This window comes from Sciurus carolinensis, chromosome 10, assembly GCF_902686445.1.
Source record: "Sciurus carolinensis chromosome 10, mSciCar1.2, whole genome shotgun sequence".
NCBI classification, from domain to species: Eukaryota; Metazoa; Chordata; class Mammalia; order Rodentia; family Sciuridae; genus Sciurus; species Sciurus carolinensis.
In genome coordinates, this window is record NC_062222.1 from 77,983,985 (window position 1) to 78,011,197 (window position 27,213).

The following is a 27,213-nucleotide window of genomic DNA, read 5'->3' on the forward strand; positions in this document are numbered from 1 at the left end:
TAAGATAGGATCACAAAGACAAGAGAGCTAGTAACTCCAGAGGTCTCTTATGTACATGACAGTTCTGTGGCATTTCCATCAACTAATTCATGTACTTCATTCATTTCAATTGGAAAAGTATGGTCATGTATTGTTTGGATTTCTAGGAATCAGATGGAAAACAAAATGCAGGTTCTAATTCTGGCCATGTTATTAAAGTTTAACTTTTAAAAAAATTTTTTTGCATACTTGAATTTTGGAACAAAATAAAACAAGAAAAACCACAATACAACATCCAACCCTGCTATCAAACTAGGTAGGGGATGGGGGCTTGAGGACCTTGTTTCCTCCTTTAAGACACCAAAGACAGGAGAAAACCACTAGACCATCAATCAGCAGAGGAAGCCAGATGGGAAAGGGTCATTCAAGGCTACTGTAGGAGCCACGGGGAAACTATATAGAGGGTAGAGTTCTCAGTGGCAACTCCTAATCTACTTCTTTTATTCAAGATGCATTCTTATCATCCTTGAGAGGGGATATCTCACCAGAAACAGCATTGCTGGGTTCCTCCACTGTCGCTTCATCTTCATCAGTGCCTAGGCCTAGCTTTATTATGGGGTAGATGAAATCGGAGCGGGTCTGGGGGTTCTCAGGGGAGAAGCCAGAAGAGAGCAGTGCAGTTTCAAATAGCACCACCAGGTCCTTGACAGCCTTGTTATTTTTGTCTGCCTCTGCCTTTTGCCACAGTGTCTCCACAATGGAGTGGTCAGGGTCAGCACTTTTTGGCTATCATATAGCCCACTGTAGTGTTGTCTCAAAGTGCCTGGACCTTCATAATCTGCTCCATGTTGACTTTCCAGCCATAGGTGCTGGTAACAAAGCAGCAGGGTGAAGACAGAAGCCTATTGGAGATTGTGACCTTCTCAACCTTTTTATCCAAGATTTCCTTCATGAGCTTGCAAAGGTTCTCAGATTTTGCCTTCCTCTCTTCCAATTTCTTTTTTTTCCTCCTCGTCCTCAGGTAGCTCCTGGTCTTCCTTGGTCACAGAGACCAGGCTCTTCCCATCAAACTCCTTGAGTTGCTGCATGCAGTACTCATCAATAGCCTCAGTCATGTATACCAACTCAAAGCCCTGCTTCCACACATGCTTCACAAAAACAAGAGTTGACCACCTGCTCTTTGCTTTCACTAGTAACGTAATAAATGGACTTCTTTGTCTCCTTCATGTGAGAGACATACTCTGACAGAGAAGTCATCTCATCTCCAGACTGAGAGGTGTGATAGTGCAGCAGCTCATAAAGGCGCTGCCAAAATAAAATCTTCATGGATTCCAAGCTTAAGATTTTTAGAGAATGCCTCATAGAATTTTTTGTAGTTCTCCTTGTCTTCTTCCATATCAGAAAAGAGCTCAAGGCACTTTTTCACAATGTTTTTATGGATAACTTTCAAGATTTTGCTCTGCTGGAGCATTTCTCTGGAGATATTCAGGAGCAGGTCCGCAGAGTCAACAACACCATGAATAAAGTTGAGATACTTTGGTATTAGCTCATCACAGCTGTCCATGATGAACACACAACAGATGTAGAGTTTGCTATTGTTGTTCTTCTTCTTGTTCTCAAGAAGTCAAAAGGAGCCCACCGAGGGGTGAACGGCAGTGCCCTGAATTCCAACTGATCTTCTACAGAGAAGTGCTTGACTTCCAGGTGGTCTTCCCAGTCATTGGTGAGGCTCTTGTAGAATTCTCCATATTCTTCCTGAGTGATGCCATCAGGGTTTCTGCTCCAAATGGGCATGATCTTGTTCAGTTCTTCATGATCAATATATTTCTCCTTAATCTTCTTCGTTTTCTTTTTCTTATCCTTACCAGTGTCATCCTCCTCATCTGAGCCCACATCTTCAATCCTGGGTTTCTCCTCCTCATCCTTATCTTCTTTTTCTTTCTCACCTTTATCTTACTCTGCCTCATCATCACTGATTTCCTTCTCTCATTCCTTCTCTAAATAAAGGGTGATTGGATAGCCTATGAACTTCAAGTGCTTCTTTACCAGTTCTTTGACCCACTTCTCCTCCAAGTACTCTGTCTGCTCTTTGAGGTAGAGAATGACTTTAATACCTGGCCAATGGAATTGCCATGATCAATCCATACAGTGAAGGATCCCCTGGGTAGAAGACTCCCAGGCATACTGTTCATCATCATTGTGCCTTGTGATCGCAACCCCGTTCTCTGCCACCAGGTAGGCAGAATAAAATCCAACACCAAATTGCCCAATCGTGGATATGTCTGCTCTAGCCTGACGAGCCTCCATAAATGCTTTAGTTCCAGACTTGGCAATTGTTCCCAGTTGTTTATGAGATCAGCCTTGGTCATGCCAATGCCTGTGTCCACCAAAGTCAGGGTCCTTTCCTGAGGGTTGGGGATGATGTCAATTTTCAGCTCTTTACCACTGTCCAACTTGGCAGGGTTTGTCAGGCTCTCACAGCAAATCTTGTTCAAGGCATCGGAAGCATTAGAAATGAATTCCCGAAGGAAAATTTCCTTATTGGAATAGAAGATATTGATGATGAGAAACATGAATTGGGCAATTTCTGACTGAAAGGCAAAGGTCTGCACCTCCTCCTCTCCATGGTGCACTTCCTCAGGCATCTTGACTCTGAGTTTTAGTGTAGGGTGGGCCCAAACAGTGTGCCAAGTCATTTAACTTTATAGGTTTTTTTTTTAAATCTGAAAAACCTAAGACTTAAGCTATATTATCAATGAAAAAAATTTCTTGCTTTGTGATTCCATTATTCTAAATCAAGGTTTTGCTGATTACAGGTTGAGTCAGTATTTTCTGAAGTATGCTCTACAGAACACTGGTATGATAGGACATTTATGGGTATGAAGTTAGTAGGTTTCTATGGTCCATATATTTGAGAAAACACTGGGTTAAACAAAGTTAAACATGGTTTTTAGTTAAGACTTCTTAATTTCCATGTTCAACTTAAGAGTATTGAGTTTCCAAGAGAAAAAAAAAATACAATGTGTGGCAGGCACAGTGGTGCACACGTGTAATACCAAGGGCTCGGGAGGCTGAGGCAGGAGAATTGCAAGTTCAAAGCCAGCTTCAGCAACTTAGCAAGACCCTGTTTTTAAATAAGATACAAAAAAGGGCTGGGGATGCAACTCAGTGGTTAAGTGCCCCTTGGGTTCAATCCCTGGTACCAAAAAAAAGTATAGTATTTTCCTGTTTTTATTTGAGCACAGAATCTCCCCTCTCCCTATATTCTGAGAATCTCATGGAAAATAGTGTTTTGCATAGCAGATGCTGTGACTCACTATTTTAAGATGATGTGAGTATTTTAGAAGTTTTTATTTTCAAATGAATGAATCCCATGGTGAATTTTTAGGCATCATAACATGTAACAGGGAAAATAATTTTGTGTAGTAATTCTCTTAAATTACATAATATGATGAATCTTAACTTGCAAGTTCAGGTTGACAAAAAGGAGGAACTGAAAAAGTTAACCTAGGAACACAAATTAAAACGTGTGATGAACATGAGTCATTTTAGAACTAAAGAGTGAAATAGAGGTTGCATGTTCACATCAAAAGATTTTCTCTATTTCATAAATTCAGTGGAAAAATAATAGACTTGGTTGGCCTGTTCAGTTAAAACAGTTAAATTGGAAAGTTTTTTTTTTTTGTAGAAAACAAGACAATATAGATATTGAAAGAATATACTATTACATATGGAAAATAAACAGGAAGAAGTTAGAAGATTTAAAATATTAGAAATATTTTTTACAGGCTATTTTTGGCGATTGGTCTACCATCATAGATGAGATAAATATAATATAATTCAGGAAAGAACACAAGAACAAGATTATCCCTGTTGTTGGGTGTGATGGTGGAAGCCTGTAATCGTAGCTACTAGGTAGGCTGAGGCAGGAGGATTATAAATTCAAGACTAAGCTGGACAATTTAGCCAGAACCTGTCTCATAATAAAAAAATACACAGGGCTAGGGATGTAGCTCAGTGGTGGAGTGATTACCTAGCATATGTAAGGCCTAGAGATCAATCTGAGTAAAGTGTGCGCACACACACACACACACACACACACACACAATACCTATTGCAGAAAAGAGCACAATTTCTTTAGGTAATGATTATTTTAAAGGTCTGCTAGTGGAAGTTCATTGAATTTGTTTTATGTAGGTCATGTATCAGCATTTAGTATTAGTTTAAAACAAAAAAACAAAACTTAATGTTTGGTACTTAAAGAGTTATTCCAGATTATATGTATCAAATTTCAAAATGTAAATTATTTAATGGGTGGAATATCTGTTGCCAAATTCTAACATCTAGTTATTTGTCCTGTCATACTATGTGCTTCTGGGCCATAGTTTCCAGCATACTTGAAAACTAATTCTAATGGAGAGTCCTCAGAAAACTTGGAATGGAACCACCATTTGACCCAATTATCCCACTCCTCAGTTTATACCCAAAGGACTTAAAATCAACATACTACAGTGACATAGGCACATTAATATTTATAGTAACTCAACTCACAATAGCTAAACTATGAAACCCACCTAGGCACCCTTCAACAGATGAATGGATAAAAAAATGTAGTAAATATACATGATTGAATATTACTCAGCTTTAAAGAAGAATAAAATTATGGCATTTGTTGGTAAATGAATGGAGTTAGAGATATCATGCTAAGTGAAATAAGCCAAAACCAAAAAACCAAAGGCCGAATGTTTTCTCTGATATGCAGATGCTAATTCACAATAAGGTGAGGGGGTTAGGGAAGAATAGAGTTACTTCACATCAGATAGAGGGAAGTGAAGGGAGGGGAAGAGGCATAGGGGTAGGAATGATAGTAGAGTGAAATAGACATTATTACCTCATGTACATATATGACTGCATGACTGATGTGATTCTACAATATATATAATCAGAAAAATGAGATTATGCTCCATTTATGTATAATCTATCAAAATGTAGAAATGCATCCTACTGTCATGTACAATAAATTAGAACAAATAAAAAAATTAATTAAAAAAAACATACCAAGGAAAACTTAATCATGAAGGTAAATCTACCATCAAAATACAAACAAAACCAAATCATGAGATAATGGATTCTAAAATCAAATAAAGATTTCTTTCCCTTCTTTTCTTTCTTTCTTTCCATTTTTCTTGTTAAAAAATTGGTCTTAGGGATTGAACTCAGGGCCTTGTGTACAGTAAACCTGTGCTCTACCACTGAGCTACTCCCTCAATCCAGGGCATTTTAAAATAATATATAAAATCCTTCAGGACAATAACAAAATTTAATTCTATATTTTACTAATCTATTAAGTCTGTATATGAACAAGTCATTGAGGTTGATTCCTTGGGGGAAAACTATCATCACCTTAATCACGATTGAAATTCATTTATTGTGGGTGAATCAGTTATTATTTATGTTCTGATGGGATACAATATGAAGTATAGAATGTACCGTGATAAATTCTAGTTAAAAAATGTTTAATTTGAACCTATTATACCTTTATCTATAACATCTAATTAATAGAAAACACTGAGGATAGTGCAATAAGTCAAATGATGACACATTTGTCTAATTAGATAAATCAGAAAGTATGACATTCTTTTCTTTTTTTTTTTTTTTTTTTTTAGTATGACATTCTTCAGAACAATTGTCCTGGTTCCCTCAATAAGTCAAGGTTGTAAAAAGGGTCAGTGTTAGATGAAGGGAGACTTAACCATATTAACCGGATACAGTGTGTGATCATGGGATGGAGACTGGTTAGAACAAAGTATCTCTAAAGGACATTTTGTGTTACACATTTGTGTCACATATGTATGTGTATATATTATATATATAATGTATATTAGAGATTAGATATTAGATAATACAAAAACTTACTGAAAGAAATTGGTGGACATCATTTTTTGATAAAAGGTTACAAAACAGCATACATGGTACGAGTTCATTAAATTTAAAAAAATAGACAACAGAAAAGATATATATCAGTAAAGTGTTAAGTATAATAAAAATGTAAATTTTTTTTAGATGGGTTCTTATTATGTTGGTCAGGCTGGCCTTATACATCTGGGCTCAAGTGATCCTCCCACCTCAGCCTTTTGAGTAGCTCTGATGGACCATAGGTACATACTACTGTGCCTGGCTAGTTTTAATTTTTCTTATCTGTATTTTCTAATGCTTTATAATGGAAATCCATTAATAAAAGGCTATAAACAACAACAAAAGAATATGTATAAGCCTCAAAGAAATGACAGATTTCCCTGACTTATCAGGCTGTGTATTTGTAAGTGAATATGACAGAAGCCAAATTTTGCTGGATCTTGATTCTTCAAGTGAATGCTTTTAAAATGCTTCCGTCCCCTCTGTTCTTATCCTCCCATTCCTCTATGAGTCAAAGATTTCTGGAAATTTTTCACAAGTTGTTAGGCATAAACTCTTCTTCTTGTCTCCTAAGGACACACAGAGAAAATGATTTCACTCCTCTCCTCATTCTAAGAAATATTAGTTGGAACCTTTTTCTGCTGGGTTCCTTATTCACTAGTACCCCAAAAAAGGAGGGGCAGAAAACACAAGCGCTAGACCTTGACATTCACTAGAGCATATTTTGGTGGATAAGGTTGCTGGGCTTAACATGCAACTCTGCACTTTCTTTTGCACATCAGCTGGACTGTGCTTCCAGCTCCACTGTGTTAGCACATCTGGACAAAACCTCAGCTCCTCCCGCCTCAGGACAAGGCCTGCCATTCTCTCTATTGCTACTTAGCTGCCTGCCCACAAATCTCTCTTGCTTTTCCAGCCTCTCACACACAATAAGTCAGACAACCCAGTTCTCTTCATTACCCTGGGGAGGAATCCCCCACTTTGGCCTCAGGCCAATGGTGTAGTTAGTTCATTTTTTTTCAGCACATTATTATTTAGAAGCTATATTAAATATCCTTTGTTGACAGAAAAATTCCCAGGAAAATGTACTTGGTTTTTGAAAGAAATATTAAAATGCTTCAAGTAAAAAAATATAGAGCATACAAAATAATCATTTCTCACAATATTTTAGGAGAATTGTGTACTATGTGGTGCTTTAAGAATAATAATTTCAGGTAATGAAATTTGATAAAATCTCCAATATCTTTCCATCTCTTTGTTTCTTTAAATACTTCTTCCACTTCTCTACTGAATGTGCTGATACTTAAATTAAAAACCATATAATATGGGACTAGGGTTGTGGCTCAGTGGTAGTGTTCACCTAGCATGCATGAGGCCCTGGGTTTGATCCTCAGCACCACATAAAAATAAAATAAAGATATTGTATCTACCTATAACTAAATTTTTTTTAAAAACCATAAAATAAAAACAAATCTGAAGGTTAACATGTACACTTGGAATTTAATGGAAAGTTCTCATCTGAAAAATCATCTCTATAGCAACTGACTATAATTTTATTAACAGATTCACATATCAGTGTGAGACCTAGGTTGATGTCATATAATCTTTCTGTGATTTCAAGCTCTAAATCAGGCTTGCTATACAGAATTGAAGATTGCCCTGAAAAAAACAAGAACAAAAGACAAAACAAAACAAACCAAAAAACCAGAAGAGCACATCCTTCTTTGATGCTTTTAGCATGAGAGCACAGTGACCTTTGGGATTTTTTGTTAAGTAGTTATGTGGGTCAACCCATTCATTAGCATCTAATCTTCTATCAACCAGAGTTAGTTAATAGTTAGGTAAAAATATTAACTTAAGTTGTCAGACAACTGTAAATGCTGCACTAGTAAAGAAAGGAAGAAAAGAGAAAAGTAAAGGTAGGTTGACTCAGAACTAATGAGGGTGTGCTATCATAGAACAAGGTACCAAAGTTGATAATAAAGACATCCAAGGCAGGAAGAGAGCCAAAAAAGACATAATTATTTTTTCCAGTGCTGGGAATCAAAGAACTGTTCTAGCCATGAGCTACAACCCCAGACCTTTAGTCTGTCTTATTTAAATAACAAAATTATAAGACTTATAAAAATATGTGGAATTTTTTATAACTATGCTTTCTCATAATTTTTTTACTTGTTTATACTCACCTTCAAGTTGTTTAGGGTATGCAGTATTTTTTTTTTCAATATTCTTGATAGATGAGAACTGAGAAGTAAAAATCATGGTAAATTGCCAAAAGTAGCAAAACTTTTTAATGACAAATTAGAAGTGGAACAAATAGACCTGCATATTTCTGCAATTTTTCAGGTTATGGTTACTTGGATATTATTTGTGAAGAGATTTTTAAAAATAAAATGTGCTTTAAGTATTTTTTACTTATGGTTATGCTTTCTAATTACATCAACATGTTTTTACAACTTTTTTTAAACTTCTGGTAATATGAAAGCAAGTACAGTAGCTACTCTTTGAAAACTTTTTTTTTTTTTTTTTTTTTTTTTAGTATTAGGGATTGAATGCAGGAGTGCTCTATCACTGAGTTGCACCCCTGTCTTTTAAAAATTTTATTTTGAGACAGGGTCTACTATATTGCTGAGGCTGGTCTTGAAATTGTTATCATTCTGCTTTAGCCTCCCAAGTAGTTGGGATTACAGTCATGCACCACTGCCCCTGGCCCCATGAAGACATATTTTTAAAAATTCACAATATTAAATATAGCTCAGTACAAGCCCATATACTACATTTATTAACTTAGTCAAGAGATATTATTGCCTACTATTGTCAGACTTAACTTTTACTATTTCCTTTGTTTTCATGCTTACTCTGCAAGTAGATTCTATACTTATGTGTCAGATGAAGTTAAGCAATTTTCCTGGGATTATAAGTGGCAGAGCTAGAATTTATATTTATATTTATATTTATAATATAAATATATATAATTTATATATTTAAATTATATAAATATATATAATTTATATATTTATATTATATATAATATAAATAAATATAATTTATATTTAGATTTATATCCAGATCTTTCTTACTTCAAAACTCACATGGTTTCTAACCCACAAAAGTATACATATCAGAGTCCCTTCCCTTAAAATGCTTGGGTGTTCAAATTGGGGGGAATATATATTTGATTGTTGGGGCATCAAGAAAGGCTGCAAGAAGGAGCATTGGAGCAGGGGCTTGAAAGATGTGTTTATTTCATCATGTGGAAATATATGGTTTAAAACTGGCAATTGAGAACAACATGAACAAAGGAACAGAATAGGAGTCAGGACAGGTATAGGGAACAAGTTTGGATAGAACCTAGGGTGTGTGAAGGAGAAATGTGCTAAGTTCATAAATGTTTGACTCCCAGTTATAAAAGATTCTTGAATGAAAGGCAGTGGGGAGCCTTTATTACTTACCCCTGGCTTAGAAACAGGTATGAACATAAAACACACAAACCCTAAACTTGCAGTGGTACCTGGGAGAAGAAAAGGATGTTCTCATCATGAGAATACTTTTTTTCTTTTTTAAATTTATAGAGTAAGGGAATCCTTCTGCTTGACAACTCAGAATTTAAATATAGATGTTCTTTATTTTGTTTGCTTGTTTTTGATTTTAAATATAGATGTTCTTTGGGATACCCCAAATGAACTCTACTGATCTTTGGTGGGGGGAGTGGGATGGGGGTAGGGGGAGAGAGAGAGACAGAGAGAGAGAGAGAGAGAGAGACAGAGAGAGAGAGATATTAGTCATCGGCTTCTAAAAACAGACCATGAAAATTTTGTTGAAAGTGCCTTGCTTTAATTTAGATCAACACAATCACATGTTTACTCTGCTAGAGTTGAAACTTTTGGCTGTGAAACTCAATACAATGACTTACCTATTTTTCTGGACTCACCAACCATTCAAGGTTAAGTGATGGTTTGTATCTATGCTGCACTTTTTTGGAGGCTGCCCAGTAGTGTGTTTATGGTGGCAGTGTGTTGAACTGAAACACTGATTTCTAGCTTCCTTTTCAGCTAGTTATGATCTTTCAAGAAGTTTTTGGCTAGTGAAATCTAAGCAAATATTTTTTTGGATGGACCTTCCAGGAAAGTGCTTAAGGGTGGGAATAATTTTTGCCCTGAGAGAGAAATGAACTAGATAACTAGAATTCCAATAGCTATATCTCTGTTACTGTATTTGGTTCCTTTGAAGAGAATGAATAAAAGCACCCATCCTTACAGATGCAATAGAAAAAGTTCCTCCACTGAATATGCAATCCCTCAGAGGATACAGTCCCCACTCGCTTCTTTGTCAGGTGCCTTTGCATTAAACAAAGTATGCAACCATTTCAGGTTGCATAACCTGATAACTCTATTGGACTATGAAGCAGGAAATGAAGGCATGTTCAAAGAGAGAAGGAAATGGGTCCCTGTTGACAATAAAGGTACCATATCAGCCCTGAATTGACTACTTTCAGATTTCTGAGAGAAGAGTAAATTTTATTTTAAGTAATTACTATTTTTTATTTATTTTACTAGCAACTAATTGCTAGTATGGTAAGACTAAGTGGTATGATTTGAGAAGCACTAACATTAATAAAATAAATATTCCATGAGAATTATGTGTCAGACATTCTATGGTGTGCTAAAGACAGAATTTATAGTCTAGGATGTAAAAAACAGATGTATACATACATAGGTAATTACAGCTATATTGTCATGTTCTTTATGACAGAGAGACAGCAGGTCAAAGGGTGAGTGGGGGCTGTGCTTTGACAGATCATATCTACCCAGGGGGGAACCTTTCTGAATTCATCTCCACAAATGGGGTGCCTCTTTTTAAAGACTGTGATCAACCAATAATAATGCTTTATTGTCATTTACTTCAGTGATTTCCAAATTATTTTAACAGACTTCTTTGAAAGAATATGTGGTCATACAGAAATATTCTGGATGTTTTAGTTGCAGAGGTCAAAATTTGAATTATATCACAGAAAAGAGTATACTTATTAATTTAATCACTACTGAACTGTGGTGGGCAGAGAGTCCTAAGGGAGATCATAGGACTTTTTTTTTTTTTTTTTTTTTTTTTTTTTTTTTTTTTTTTTTTGTGGTGCTGGGGATCAAACCCAGGGCCTTGTGCTTATAAGGCAAGCACTCTACCGACTGAGCTATCTCCCCAGCCCAGATCATAGGATTTTTAAAGAAAGCTTCACAAAGGAAATGAATGAAGGCTTGAGGTAAATCTTGAAGAATGATTTCGAGAAGAGAACAAAATGGGAAAAAGCATACTATGCTGAGGAAATAGTATATACAAAGATTTCTAAAAGAGTATGTCCTGTTTCAGAAATGACAAATAGTTCATTAAAATCAAGGGTGAGAGAGGATGGTGGTTAAGTGGTTGCAGGTGGTAGTGGTGAAAAAGAGGCAGATCATTAAGGGACTCTTGCTTTCAAAAGAGGATTTATTTTATAAATTGTGGGAGTCATTTAAAGAGCAGAGTATGTTGGGATTATACCTGGTTGCAACATTAATAGATAAAATGCAAAACCTCATGTAAAAGGTCACAGGCTATTTTATGATATTGCCTGTTCATTAGAATGAAGGGGATAAAGAGAATATTTATATTTATAATATAAATTTATAATATATTGTTTATTTAAATATTATATTTATATAACATACTTATATGTTATATAATATATTTATATAAATACATAACTACAATAATTTATTTAAATATTTATAATATAGGTACAATTGGTAACTCTTGGTGAGGCTGAGAGGAATGTTAAGGATGACAATTCATGATGATTATATGATCTTTAGCATGATAGTCACATTTTTAATGAGAGAGAGTCATGAAAGATCAGGAATAGATTTTGGAGGAGGCAATGAGCTCAGTTTTGGACACAGTGATCTTGAAATATGTTCTGATTGGGTGGAAATATCCAGGAAGAAATTGACAAAATAGATCTAAATGAGGGGTAAATTCTTGTAGATGTAGATTTGAGGGTCATAAGAATAGAGATAGTAGTTAAAACTTGTTGATGTGACTAAGACTCAGAGTTTGTTTGAGTCCAATACTGAAAAGCATTTGAGGAACTCAAAGAGGAAAAGCGTTCCATTATGGCCTCTATGCCACCAAATATCTTCTGAAATTGCTGTTGTTGAGATGTATTCTTTTAGGTTAAGGTTGTATTTCTAAATACTTGCCTCTTAAAAACACCTTTGGAGGGAATTAAAGAGTAATGCAATGAAAAGAACAAATAAATTTGGTATCTAGAGATCAGTTTCTAACACTACCTGCCACTGACTTCCTTGGTTAATGCTCAACAAGTCATTTTGCTTTAGGTTCCTCATGCGGAAAATGAAGAAGTAGGGCCAGGTGATTTTCAATGTTTGGTAGACTATGATTTGACAAATAATAATGATTTGTTGTAGCTTAGTTCAGTGATTTTCAAACTTATGGAGCAGCAGTAAGCCTTTAAGAAAATTCTCATGCAGAAACATAATATATTAGTATGTTTGGTTGTAGAGGCCTAGTTTGGACGTAGAAGAGAGTATACTAATTCATTTAGCTATATCATGTGAAAGTGTGCAGCTGGGACCCCAAAGATGACTGGAACCAGGAATTGCTCTCTACTCTTCTCATCTGTGTGATGGTTCATTCTGTACAATACAGTATGGTGCCTCTGGCCATTATCAGACTTTCATTATCCATTGTGGTGGAATGTCCCCTTTTCCTAGTTCCACCTTAAAATATTCTGGAGAAGAATTCTTCCTTTGGCTTGAGTTATATGCCCACACTTGTAGCCAAGAATTAGGGGGATTCTCTTGAGCAGCAGCTGCCAGTATAATTATCTGTTTATATTACAGGCAGGAATAGTTTCTCCAAAGGAAAGAAACATTGCTTGAAGAGAAAGATTACTGGGCAAACAGATGGTCAATATACAAGACAGATAAGAAGAGACTTTTTAGTTTAGGTCCTATTTATCTGGTTCCCTCTGTGTATTCTAGGTGGCTTCTGAAAAATACTTTGTGAAAAATCCCATGAAGCTAGGCAGAATGGTGCATGCCTGTAATCCCAGTTGTTCAGGAGGCTGGGGCAGGAGGATAGTAAGTTTGAGGCTAGCCTCAGCAATTTAGCAGGGCCCTGTATTGATATTAAAAAGGGCTGGGGATGTAGCTCAGTAGTAAAGCATCCCTAGATTCACACCCAGTACCAAAACAACAAACAAAACAAAAACCAACCAACAATAAATAAACCCCATGAGGATTCTTAGAGTACAGCATTAAAATTATTTTTTTGATTGCATAGCATGCCAGTGTTGCCCAAATCCTTGACAAACTGAGGTACTAGGAAGGTAGATATTTGTTAGTGGTGATGATGCTTGCTTAGTAGAAAATTTCTGCAATACAGAAATACTAGGAAGAGTGGTGCTGGTGTTAATGGGGTTGGGAAGAGAACCTCAACATTCAGGAATCAGAGGACTTGAGATAAGAAGTGTAGAAAGAGGTGGGAAGCAGGAGAACATTAAGATGAATTTTGCTTACTTATCATGGAGAACCGATACATCATATAGCATACTATTAATAATGGTGAAACATGTTTATCTTTGGGTAAGACAGTGTTATGATCCTTGGTATCATACACAGCATTCTGGAGAAAGGGACAAAGGGAAGGGATACGGAAAGAGAGTTGATAGGCCTAGAGAGAGGTAGAAGCAATGAATAAAGCCATCTCTCTTTGATGACCATACCTATTGTAGATGGTACCTCAAAGAAATATAAGAAACAAATAGAGGGAGGGAGGAAGGTAGAGAGGGAGAGAGGGAGAGGGAAAAAGAAAAGGAGGGAAAGAGGGAGAGGAGAAAAAGATGGGAAGATAGAGAAGAGTGTAGTTCAGTAAAAGGTAAACTATGTCATAGTAATATAGTTTGGAGGCCCTGTCAGGAGGTCTAGAAGGTAAAAATTAAATATTATCTTAATATTTATTTTAAAATTAGTGTTATTTTATATTAATGATTATCAATTAATTATGTATTTTACTAATTATGTTTTACTGAAAACATTTAAATATGACATTTTCTTGAAAAGTTATGTAGCTATTAGTATAAATGTATTGGAATCAGTAAAATCAAATTTAAGCAATTATTTATCAAATGATAATAATTTTCTTAAGTAAAATATTGAAATCTCTGCCTTTTGAGCAAGCTGCTCAATAGAATTTGAGAAAAGAGACAAAGGAACATAGTTACAAGGGATCTTACAAGACCAGCCACCTGTGCTACCAATAAAAACATGGAGAGATAAGATTTATTCAGATCAAATATTAATTGCTAATTCAGAAAAGACACAGGTAGTCTCTAGAACATCAAGTACTTTTTAATTGAGAAAGAAAGAATCAATTCTGCAATAATACAGATAAGCAAACATGTTTCAGAACAAATTGTACCTAACACACTGCTATTAAACCAATTTGGTCAAAAAGGCCTTTCTTAAGCCAGAAACTTCAAATAGCTTCTTTAAAAAAGAGATTTTTCTTTTTAAATTTTATTTTAGATTGATACATAAGTGTACATATTTAAGGGATACAATATATTCTCATATTTTGTATACATTGTATAATGATCAATTCTGGGTAATTAGCATATTTATCACCATAAACATCACTAGTCATGGGAAAATGCAAATTAAAACCACAATGAGGGCTGGGGGTGTAGCTCATGGTAGAAAGTTTGCCTAGAGTATGAAACCCTGTTTGCATCTCCAGCACTACCCCCTCAAAAAAAACAAAACAAAAACAAAAACAAAAAAACCACCTGAGATACCACCACATTCCAGTCAAAACAGTCATTATTAAAAAGACAAATGATAACAAACATTGGTAAGGATGAGGAGACAAGGGAGTCTACACACTGTTGGCGGAAATGTAAATTAGTATAGCCATTATGGAAACCAGTAAGGAGGTTCCTCAAAAAAAAAAAAAATTAGAAATACCACATGATCTAGCAATCCAACTACTGGCTATATATCCAAAAGAAATAAAATCAGTATATCAAAGATAGAGCTGCACTCCCATGTTTTTTGCAGACTATTCACAATAGCCAAGAGATTTTCTATTGCATTCTAATTTATAAATAAAAAATTGCACTATCTGACAAACATGAAAATTTCCCATAAATGAGATATCAAGGCAGGTTACTATTCTGTTGCAAACTTTTTTTTTTTTTTTTTTTTTTTTTTTTTTTTTTTTTTACTATAAACTTGTTTTTTAAAAATGGATAGGGCAGGAATGTAGGTCAGTCAGAGTGCATGGTGAACATGTCAGGTTCTGGGTTTGATCTCTAACACTGAAAAAAGAAAAAAAATCAACAAAAACTAGCTAAGTGCTATTACTTTCTTATTTTGGAATGTCTTTTGAATTGGAATCTTGTGAGGAAGTTTTTTTTTTAATATTATTAATTTTTCTGCATTTGTTCAGTGCCCACTACTTGAAAATGATTATTTCTTTAATGTCCATCTGATTGCAAATACCTAAAGGTAGATAGATTTCTACCTTTTCATTCATATACAATAAGCAAACAAATATGAAGTGTATTATATTCCATTCAATTTTTTGGATGATATAATTAAACTATATCATATGAAAGTATTGTTTTCTTGTTTTTAGTGAGTCAGTCCATTTGTATGGTACTGTTATGGTTTGGATGTGAAGTGTCCCCCTGCATTGTAAGACAATGCAGGAAGTTTCAGAGGAGAAATGATTGGGTTGTTAAGAATCTTAACCCAATCAGTGAATTAATCCTTGATGGAATTAATTGAAGTGGTAGGGTGTGGCTGGAGGAGATTGGAATTGGGGCGTGGCTTTGGGGTATATATTTTGTATCTGGAGAGTGGAGTCTCTCTTTCCCCCACTCCCCCTCACCCTCGCCCCTCTCTCCTCCCACCCCTTTCCTGACTTCCTGATGATGTGAGATGCTTCTCTCTGCCACACTCTTCTGCCATGATGTTCAACCTTGCTTCAACACCCAGGAATGGACTAAGACCTCTGAAACCATGAGCCTTCAAATAAACCTTTCCTCCTCTATAAGTGTGCTGGTCATATCATTTAGTCACAGCAGAGAAAAAGCTGACTAAAACAGGTACAAATAAAACAGCTCTGGTAGTAGAGATTATTTAAACTTAATCTGAAATCCATTGATCTTTTAATAATAAAACCTACTATTCTTAATTCTAAATGTCACAATCATCTTTTCCCCCAATGGGTTACGATGCATTTACTATTTAAAATTTAGAGGACAAAAATGATCATACCATATATAAATTTGATATTCAGCACCAGGAAGTCTCATCATTTACTAGTGTTTCTTCAACATCTACAATGACTCTCTCCCTTCTTCCCATCCCAGTTCTGCTATTGTGCCATTTGTGAGAGTGGGCATATATCAAATATTTTTGGTAAAAATGCCAGTGCTGTCAGTCTATCCTATACATTGTTATAACTCTTTTGTGTCACCTTTCATACTTTCATTTCTGGTTTGTCCTGTGAGAATTTCCTGTTTATGTGTCAGCTTCCCCTACAACAACTGTGAACTACATAAGCACAGAGACCACAAGCTTGACTGTATCTCCAGTGCTAGATAGTGTACGGAATATAGTATACCCTTCATATTTGTTTGCTTATTTTATATGAATGAAAAGCTATAACTCTACCTACAGGTATTTGAAGAATTTTAAATCTGTGAGGATATAACATTATCTGACTTACATCTTTTAAAGTATTTATCTCCAACATTTGTTAGCAGTGTTTGTGCCTCAAGGAGAAATGCTGTGGTAAGATGCCATGAAGGTAGACTCACTGTTCTAGGATCCTGAAATGACTTGGTTGGCTTTGTTACTGACAAAAGTTAATTATTCATTACATGTTAGTCTAGATATAAACAGTTGGGAATGAAGACTTCTAGGACTAAGGTTATTTTGACATATTTTATAGAAAGTGGTGTGGTGGTGGTGTTGCTCGGAAGGGAAATGGAAACTTAACCCAGGTGAAAAAACAAAGTAACCCACAGTCTCTTTGGTCCTGAGCAGCCTCTTCAGTTATTCACACTTCCTGGTGACAAAAGTGGTGCAGTGCTTCTTCTGCAATGGTGGACTCTTCTGATAGCTGGCTAAATGATGATTTGCATGTTCACCGTACCTTTTTACCCAAGGAATAAAGGCATTTTATATTCAACAATAGGGCCCAAGATGAATTGAAACCAACACAACGTGCTTCGTGTGCTGAACAATACACACTTCTGTGGGGAAAACATACTGAACTGTGCTAATATATCCTTAACCAATTCTGGTAAATACACAGCCCGGGGCATGTACTGTGAAAGAGATTGAAATGGTGCAAAACTGCAACAGCAGTACTCTGCCCCTAGAGTCCGTGTAATTTGCTTTTTGGACTGCGGGCGGTAAAATCTGCCAGCCTGACCGTAAAAACAAAATTAAACCCCAGAAACTTAAGATATCAAGGACACATTCGCACAGTAAACAACATTTCTAGTTTAACTTTGAATGTTTTCACTCTGTAGGTGGCACAAACTGCCACATGTAATTTTATCGCGAGAAGGGGGGAATTAGAAAATAGGACTGGGCTACAGCAGAGCGTCACAGATTCTTTTATTTACCTTTTACCATACAACTTACAGATGTTATCCTTTTAAAAAACCACCGAAGATGTCAGGAAACATTTACTTCGGTCACTTCACCTCACCTGGCATCTAATTAACCATCTAGACCAGTCCAGGGCTTCGCTCGGTTCACCTTGGACAAGCTTGCAGTGAACCGCGCCGAGTCAACACAAGAACTTGAGTGAGGGGCTTCGCTAGTCTTTTCTCCAATGGCTCAGCAAACTTGGGATTTTTAATATCCTACAAGTCTTCTAAGTTCTGCTCTTCGCTCAAGGAAACAGAAGGCAGCAAAAGCAAAGGAGAAAATGAGTAAGAACGTCCTGGCCGCCGCTTGCGCACGCGCATCACGACGTAGCGCGGGGCGCGAGGGGCGGGGCCAGGGCGCGGCGCTGGAGCTCCGCCCTGCTGGTGCTCCGCCTCCTTCCCCTCACCCCACCTCTCAGCGCCGGGGAGTGACTGACTCCCGCCAGCCCCTCCACGTCAATCAACCCTCCTCCTTCTCGCACTCTCCGCACCTTGTTATTAATCTCAATACCGATATCGCCCGGACGCCTCTCCCCCAGCCTTCGGGGGTGTGAACGTGTGTGAGCGAGCGCGAAGGCACCGAAAGCTGGCGTTTTTGCTCGGTCTTGGCCCCAGCAGCATTCGGCACAGCAGCAACCCCCGCAGCGGCGGCAGCCCCAGCGCCAGGAGGCCAAGGCCAAGGCCAGGCTCTGTGAGGCTCTCGTAGCAATAGCCGCGGCTGCGGGGGCGCAGCTTCTTCTGGCTGGGGCCTTCACGTCAGCGACTGCGGCGCCTTTACTGCGCGCCCAGGGTCACCGTCCTCGAAGTCCGGCGGCGCGGCCTTCGTCCCCCTCCCCGCCCCCCGATCCGTCTCCTTCCTTCTCCCTTCAGCCGCCCTCCGCGCCGCCGCCCCTGCCGTTCCTCAGGCGGCCCGGCCCGCCCGCCCCGCGTCCCCTCCGGCCGGTGCCTCTCCCCCCGGCGGGCTGCCTGCATGTCTTTGCTGCCCTCAGCCCCGCCGCCACCGCCGCCGCCGCCTCCCCCGCCGCCGCAGCCCCAGCAGCAGCCGCCCCGCCGCCGCCGCCGCCGCCGCCGCCCGGACCCTGGCGCGCTGAATGCAGGTGAGGAGGGGGCGCAGGCCCTCGGCGACCTGGGGCCCGGCGCGCCCGCCGACCCGCGAGCTCCGAGTCCGGGCCCTGTCTGCCGCCGCGGCTTCCCCTCGGGGCGGGCGGGCGTGGGTGTTTGTGTTTGCGTCTGCGGCCGCGGCTCTGGAGGGGAAGCATCTGTGGGGGCCTGGTGCGCGCGCGCGCGCGTGTTTGTGTGTGTTTCCCCTGCCGCGGGGAAATGGCTGCTGTTGATCCTTCTGGGCCAGGGGAGAAGAATGAGGTAGAGTGTTTTTGTGCCTCTGGGTAGGATCGAGAGTGTTGGGAAGAGGAGAGCGTCCCCGGGGAAATGAGGTGGGAGAGGGACAAATGTGCGTGTGGGTGTGCGACTTGGGACTTGGGCTGGCGGGAGACCGCCTGAGGACCCACGGCGAGTGGGTGTGTGGCGGGTGACTGGAGGGGGCGGCGGGCCGCCCCGCGTCTCCTCGGAGGGGGCTAGGGTTCCGGGGTGTGTGTGCGTTGGGAGGGGGTCCGCGCTGAGGCCGGGACTCTGGGGGCGGCTTGCGTGTGTCCGGGACCCCCGAGCGGCGTGTCCCTCCCCTTTTGTGGCCGGGCTCGGGAGCCTCGCAGGTGGGAGCCGCTCGGCGGGGGCCGGCGGAGGTGGGGTGAGTGCGGTAGACACTCGGCGACTGGGCTTCGAGAGCTGTGGGTCGACGCCGCGCCGCGGTTCCCGGGGCAGCCGTTCCGGTGGCGGGGACCGCGGCCGCGGCAGGAAGCGCGCTGGCCTGCAGCGCGGCCTAACCGCCTCGGCGCCCGCCCGCCTCCAGCCGGCCTCCGGGACCCTCCTGGGACGCCGAGCTCGCGCGGGCCCAGGCGCTGCCTCGGGCCTGGGCAGGTGAGGGTCGGGGGCGGGACGCTGATCGCCATCGCCTTGGCCGCCTCCGCGTCTCCTGAGGAGCTAGGAAGGCTTATTTTGGTGTTCGAACTGCAAGCCTTCCTCCTCCGGCGGTGGGACCCGAGGGAAAGTGAATCAAAGCTGTAAATCTCGGAATACGCGTTGCTCAGATCCCTTCTTTTCACCATTCCCTTAAGGCTGTGTGTGGAGGGACTGAGTAAATATTTTCGTTTTTTGTTGCAAATACTTTCTCGTTGGTAAAATTTTTTTTTTTTTTTGTTTGTAAGAGATTTCCTTGGAGGGGCGGGGGAAGAAAGGGAAACTGACTTCCCTTGCCTATGGAGTTGGTGGGATTGGATGGATTTTGTGCTTTTGAAATGGTTTTATCCTGCCTCCTAGGGGGAAAGGCGAGTACACACTCGGCGGCTGTGGAGGTCTGTGAGGAAGAGGAAGTTACTGGAGCTGTCATCTTCCTTAACTGGGCCAGCCCTTTAGCTTAGGCTGTTCAGAAGGATTTTATTCAGGGAGTTTAGCTGAACTGTTCGTATATGTTGGAAGCACAGTACCACATTTAGGAAATACTGTCTTATAGCTTCTAATTGTCAAGATAGTCATGTTCAACAAACATTTTCCTCACAGTCTCAAGAACCTACATCGAGCATCCTCTGTGTTCTACTCAGTATATGCTCCTGGAAAGCTATTCTGAGAATAGTATAAGCAAAACGCGGTAATAAAAATAAGCCTGCTGCCAATAGGCACACAGCGAATTTCAAAACCAAATATAAATGGCATTTGGGTAATTATTTGCAGATTTACTTTCCTCCCTTTACATTTGTATCTAGTTAGCTCATCTAGCTAGAACCCTACTATAGATAAAGTCTTAATACAAGCTTGATGCTTTTAGGCCATGCTCTGCATAATGACCAGAGATTACCTGGTTTCACAAAGAAATAGTGTATGCTGTTCAGTGGGAAATGGGGGGAGATGAAGGAGAATGTTTTCTATAACCATTACTTTGAAAAACATTTAGCACTTATACTTTCGTGGAAAAAAGGTTTGTTTTCAATAGACCTTGGTGGGAATTCCAGCTATGCCATTTTTTTCTTAACTGTTTTGCCTTAAGCAAAGTATCTAGTATTTATAAACCTGTTTCTTTATTCCTAATAGGGAGATAATACCTTTTTAGTAAGGTTGTGAAAATAAAGAAAACGTGTTTGGCACATAGTAGATGCTTAGTTAATTTTAGTTCTGCCTCCGGTAGTCCTGTGAGTATTGAAAGCATTTATAAGTACAAATATTAATTACTTACAGCAATATTATATTGAATTAAAAATCAAGACACTGAGCAGGGTATGTAGTTCAGTGGTAGAACACTTGCCTAGCATTTGTGAGGCATAGGATTCCATCCCCAGCACAAAACAAGAAAAGACAGTGGAATATTCTGGAATCCTTTGATATACATAAATATATATGTAAACATCTTATAATTACATAAGAAATTCTTTTTCTAAGAATAAAATTGTCATAATATAGCCTAATACATTATGTAGAGAGTAGTTTCATAATTTTGAATAGCCCACCTCTCAGTTTCATTACTTTTTATTAGATTTTGCTATGTAGCCCTGGGGGGAAAAAACTTAAATATCTGTATATTACATACATGCTTCAATATAATCAAGCATTAAAAATGATTAAGGAACCAGTTTGTCTATATAGATCCATAAAGAATAGTGCCATAAAAAAATGCCATATAGTTTTCAATTCACTTTGCCTGATTTGGTAAACAAGACCTCTTGGAAGATTTTTCTGATTGGAAGCAAAAGTCTCTATCAACTTCCAGTAATTTCCCATTTTTATTGTTTTGTGTGGAGTAATAAATGTATTCATTAAATTTTAACTATTGTGGAAAACATAATGGTCTGAACAATAACGTAAAGCCAACATAAGATTAAAGGATTTTTTTTTGTTTTGTTTTGTTTTGTTTTTGGGAAGGTAGGGCAAAGAGTGTGGGAGGAGTTATATTGGTTTAAGTTTGTAATGTCTCTGTTTACAAATGACAAGTTTCCTAATTAGGCATTATAATTATATCAACAATTGTAAACTTAAATCTTACTGGACTTTTCTAAAATTAAAATTCCAACACTTCTAGAAAAGTTTTTATATATAAGAATTTCTGAGACAGTTGGGACAATTTTATTAGAATATAAAATGTTAAGTTCCCTTAAAATGTATATTGTGGCCTGGTGTGGTGGTGTGTGCCCAGTAATTCCAGCAGCTCTGAAGGCTAAGGCAGGAGGATCACAAATTCAAAGCCAGTTTCTGCAATAGCCGAGGCCCTTAGTGAGACCCTTCCTCAAAATAAAAAAATGGGCTGGGGATGTGGCTCAGTAGTTAAGAACCCCTAGGTTCAATCCCTAGTAGCCAAAAAAACAAAAACAAAAACAAAAACAAAAAAAAGTGTGTTGTGGATGTGTGTATATGTATAGTGAATAGAATTATCTGCCATATGTTATATTTAAAGGAATAATTCTTTTAAAAATCGGGAGTAAAATTTTTAATACTTTAAAAAATAGAAATGAATTTTGCCTTAGTCTGTTATTTTCCATTAGACATTATGCATTGTTGTATTTAAAAACCAACTTTTCTTTGTTTAAATTTGGGATAATTGGGGAAAGCATTACTCTGTAATCATGAAAACATGATCTTGAAATGAGAGATGGTCTATTTAGTTGTTTAGGTTTTAAAATTTAATGTTATTTGAAGGAATTTTTTAACAGTCTTTCCAAAATATTTTAACTATCTTTAATTAGAGGGAATTGGAATATTTAGAAATTTCTGCATGTATTATTTTGGGTAACGTCAATGAGGGTAATAAATATACCGCAAATAATAGTAGTTTATTTTTTGCTACGTGGCAGTCCAGTGCAGGTGCACCTGGTTATCAGGCTTGTGGCTTTTCACCTATGTGGTAATTTAGAGACCAGGACTCTGTACATTCAGTGACTCCACAGTTCCTAAGTCTTGGAGTCCTCCTTCCTATTTCTTAAAAACCCCCAGACTGAAAGTGACAAACATCTCCCTAAATCTCATTGACAGGGTTTGTCACAGAGCTTTATTTGAGTGCAAGGAGGATGGGAGATGTAGTTCCTAGATAGTGAACACCTTGGCAGTTTCTGCTACAAGGGACATTTCATGATATTTTAGATGGTAACGTATTTATAAAGTTATACCAAAAAAATCAATTAAAATACTTAAGGATTGCTTTCCATCTTCTAAAAGTAAAAATTGTGCATATGGGGAAGGGAGCAATAAAAAAGGGAAGGGAAGAAAAAGGATATGAGCCTTGAGGAGGAGAAGAAATTAGAGTTCTTAAAGGTGAGGGACTTGAATGACAAGTTAAATTCAGCAGCTACTTAAAGATATAGTTTTAAGCTCAGTGGTTGAGCACCCCTGGGTTCAATCCCTGGTACCAAAATAAATAAATTAAGTCAAGACATAGTTTTATGGAGAACATTACATTTGGATTCTGTTATATTTGATGGGCCTCTTTACTATCCAGTTACTGGTTGTCAGTGTTTTAATGGGTTTTGACTATTTGAGTTACTTCTCTTTGTAACTTTGGAATCAGTTGAGATCAGTAGGCCAAAATTCTTGAATTTCAGTTTTTGGGCTATAGTGTCATAGGAAGCACTTTTTAAAAAAAATATGTATTTCTTTATTAATAATCTCGAAATACACACATCTTTTAATGTAATGCCTGAAACTCAATGACAAAATAGATTGAGTAAAATATAAAAGTAAACAATGAATCACAATGCACTCTGTAAACATTTAAAAAAAATTAAAGTAAACACTTTTTAAAAACATTTTTCTTTGTTGGGGGAGATAGAGTATTATTATTACTTTGTACTGTGACAGAATATCATTTGGGTGAACCTTATGTGTTGTGTGCTGTTGGCTCTTTTTGTAATTCTAAAGTCATTAAAACTAATTTGTGAGCCTTAATTAAAAAACAACAAAATCATCACATAGACCACAAAGGTTTAATTATTAACTTGTGGTTATACTTTGTGATGAAAATACTACAACTTTCTTTTACTAACTGCATTAACATTAGACATTGAATATACTATATAGATTTAATTCTGTACAACTAGTTGAATCAATTTTTTTTGTGTGTGGGGGTATTGGGGATTGAACTCAGAGGTGCTCTACCACTGAACTACATGCCCAACCCTTTTTATTTTTTATTTTGAGACAGAGTCTCATTAATATTTGCTGAGAGTGGCTTGAACTTGCAGTCCTCCTACCTCAGCCTCCTGAGTTGCTGGGACTATAGGTATGTGTCACCATGCCTGGCACAATTAATTTTTTTGTTGGGGGAACCTTCTCTGTACCCATTATACCTTGTTCTGAAGAGAAGTATGAAAGATGTAAAAGAGACCTTCGGAAAACTTAAGGTAAAGTATGTAATTTAGTTATTCCAAAACAAACAAATATGTATAAGCCAACATAGCATATAAACTGAATATAGACATTCTGGGAGGGAGCAACAAAATCTGATTGGGTCAGAGAACATTTAATGAAAAGGTTGCCTGGAATCGAACCCACGGTCTTCTGCATGCTAGAAAAGTGTTCTACCACTGAACTACATCTTCAACCCTGCTTATTTTTTAAAACAGCTTTGAGATATAAATCACATACTTTAGAAGAAACCCATTTAAAGTGTACATCTCTATAATTTTTAGTATATTCACAGTTGTATAACCATTACCACAAATCAATTTTAGAACATTTTTGTCTCCTGAGATATAATCCCTTGTCCTTTGTATATAATCCTATATCCTTCATTCTCTCATGCCTCTAGTTCTTTCCACTGTTAGAGAACTTTCTATAGATTTGTCTATTCTAGACATATATGAAATGAATGGAATGTTAATATAATATGTGGTCTTTTAAGATGGGCTTCTTTCACTGACCATACTTTGAAGGTTCACCCATGTTGTGGCAAGTAATAATACTTCATTCTTTTATGGCTTAATAGTTTGCCATTTTATGGCTATTCCACAGTTTGTTCATTGATCAGCTGATGGACACTTGAGTTGTTTGCATTTTTTGGCTATCACAAATCATGCTGCATTGTTCATGTACAAGTTTTGGGATATATGTTTTCAGTATATTGACCATATACCTTACAAGTGAAGTGGCTATATCAGGTGGTACCTCCTTAAACTTTTGAGGAACTTGTAGATAGTTTTCCATAGTAGCAGCACTATTTTACATTTCTACTGGCAGTGTATAATGGTGCTTGTTTCTCTACATTCATGCTAACAATTGTAATAATTTTTAAAATATTATCTTATTGGATGTGAGGTGATTATCTCTTTGTTTTGATTTGCATTTTCATGACGCAAGATGATACTGAGTGCCGAGCATCTTTTTATGTGTTTATTGGTCATTCATATGTATTCTTGGGAGAGATGTATGTGAAAAGATTCAAATTCTTTGCCCATTTTTATATTGAGTTTATTTTTTGTTGAGTTGAAAATGTTCTTTGAATATTATAGATGTCTCTTATCATATATACAATTTATAGCTATTTCCCCACATTCCGAGTCTCTTTACCTTCCCAGTGGTGTCCTTTGAAGCACAAAAGTTTTTAGCTTGATGAAACTGCGTGTGTGTGTGTGCATGCACACTTCTGTGTATGAATATATGTATGTATTTTTTGTGTTGGGAATTGAATCCAGGGCCTCAAGCTTAGTGTTCTACTGAGGTACATTTACAGTCTCTATGAAGTCAAATTTCTTTTTTGTTCCTTGTGCTTTAGTGTTAAACAGTTAAGAAACTATTGCCTAAGGTCCTAAGTTTTATGGTTTTAACTCTTACATTTAGGTCCTTGATCTGTTTTGAACTTAATTTCTGTTTATGGGCTAATGTAGGAGTCTAATATTCCTTTGCATGTGGATATCCATTTGCTTTTGGTACCATTTGTCCATTTATTTTTACCTTTTGAATTGTCACTCTTGTCAAAAATCATTTAACTATAAATGTGAAGAGTTTATTTTTGGATATTCTGTATTCCACTGATCCATATGTTTATCCTTAGGCCAGCACTATCTTGACTATTGTAGCTTAGTGAGAATTATAAGTCCCCCAACTTTTATATTGTCAAGAATATTTTTAAAGAATTTTGGTTTTGGCCTGGTGTGGTGATGCATACCTGTATTCCCTGCAACTCTGGAGGCTGAGGCAGAAGGATCGCACATTTGAGGGTTAGCATGAGGCCCTAAGCAACTTAGTGAGATCCTGTCTCAAAAAATAAAAAGGCTGGGAATGTAGCTCAGTGGTAAAGTGCTCCTAGGTTCATCTTTCAGTGCCCCAGGGTAAAAAAAATATTTTTGTCCTTCATCTGTAGGTCTTAGAAGTTAAAACAACTTTGAGTTTAACTAAGAATCTTTGTTCCTAAGGCAAAATTACAAATTGGTAGTAGAAGTTTTGTTTTGTAGTATTCTTTTTCATGGTAGGATTGGATTATTAGTTCTTATTAATTTTTTTCAGTCCACTTTAAAATTTTGTTACAGATAAATTTTTTTTTTTATTGAAAGAAGTAGTTCACTTTGGTGAGTAACTCATTATTCATGCTGAATAGATGCCTAATTTTGGGCTTTCAGATATTGTTTTCATTTATTAACTGTGAAATGGTGACATGAAAAAGAGATTAAAATACTTTATCTTCCTTATATTCATCTTTTACTGAGAGGATCTCCCTCTGTAATTTAAAGTTTAAATGTTTTAATTTTTTTTCACATATTATTTAAATAGATTTCCTAAATGAGTAACATAGATTAGAATTATATAATACAAGTTACAAATTCTGCTAAAATAATAGAACTAAATTTAGGTTATACTAACCTTGACATCACTCTATTTAAGACTTTTGGGATCTGTACATATATACCTACTGCTTTCTGATAATAATTATTATATTTAAACAAAATAAAACCCCCCAATAACTATAGGATATGTCTATTATGGGTTCATATTTAGCACAAGCTTCTGTAACATCTACATATAAATTTATGAAAAAGTGTAATATGAATTACATACAGAATGATGACTTTGAAACACTAAGAATTTGATTCATGAAAAGTATATCTAATCTATTTGCACATATTTATTGTTTCTACTGGCTACAAACTATTCATTGTTCTGGGATATATAGAGAAATTTAGGTGTGTGTCTGTGTCTGTGTCTGTCTCTGTCTCTGTCCGTGTCACTGGGGATTGAATACAGGGTCTTGGGTACACACTCTATCCCTGAGCTATATTCCTGGCCCCTAGGATATAGTCTGTACTAGGAAATAGAATAATACTGGACTACTTAATACTAAGGACTGTGAAAAGCCACTGCCCCTCTCTTTAAATATATAAAATTAGTCATCATGAAAATCCTGTGAGATAGGTGGTATAATTTTCAGTTTGTAGTGGTTTAAGAAATGTGAGCCTTAGATTCTCCACTTTCTAGCTCTTGGGAAACTCATTTAATTTCTCCATGCCTCAGTTTCCTTATCTGTAATGGGAGGATGGTAATAGTTCTCTATTTTGTAGAGTTGTGTA

The 27,213-nt window shown here is 37.6% G+C and overlaps 1 protein-coding gene and 1 pseudogene across 1 annotated transcript in view; one reads left to right on the top strand and one right to left on the bottom strand.

Moving 5' to 3' along the window:
• Positions 1 to 465: 465 nt before the first annotated feature.
• LOC124995070 (heat shock protein HSP 90-beta-like) lies at positions 466 to 2,624 on the bottom strand (annotated as a pseudogene).
• A 16,269-nt stretch (positions 2,625 to 18,893) lies between these two features.
• Positions 18,894 to 27,213, top strand: part of Cnot6l (CCR4-NOT transcription complex subunit 6 like) — a 110,178-nt gene continuing 101,858 nt past the window's right edge. The window contains exon 1 of the mRNA XM_047566020.1: positions 18,894 to 18,982. Within this exon, the coding sequence (XP_047421976.1) occupies positions 18,978 to 18,982 (5 nt within the window). The 5' untranslated portion in view covers positions 18,894 to 18,977. The remainder of the gene's footprint in view (positions 18,983 to 27,213) is intronic.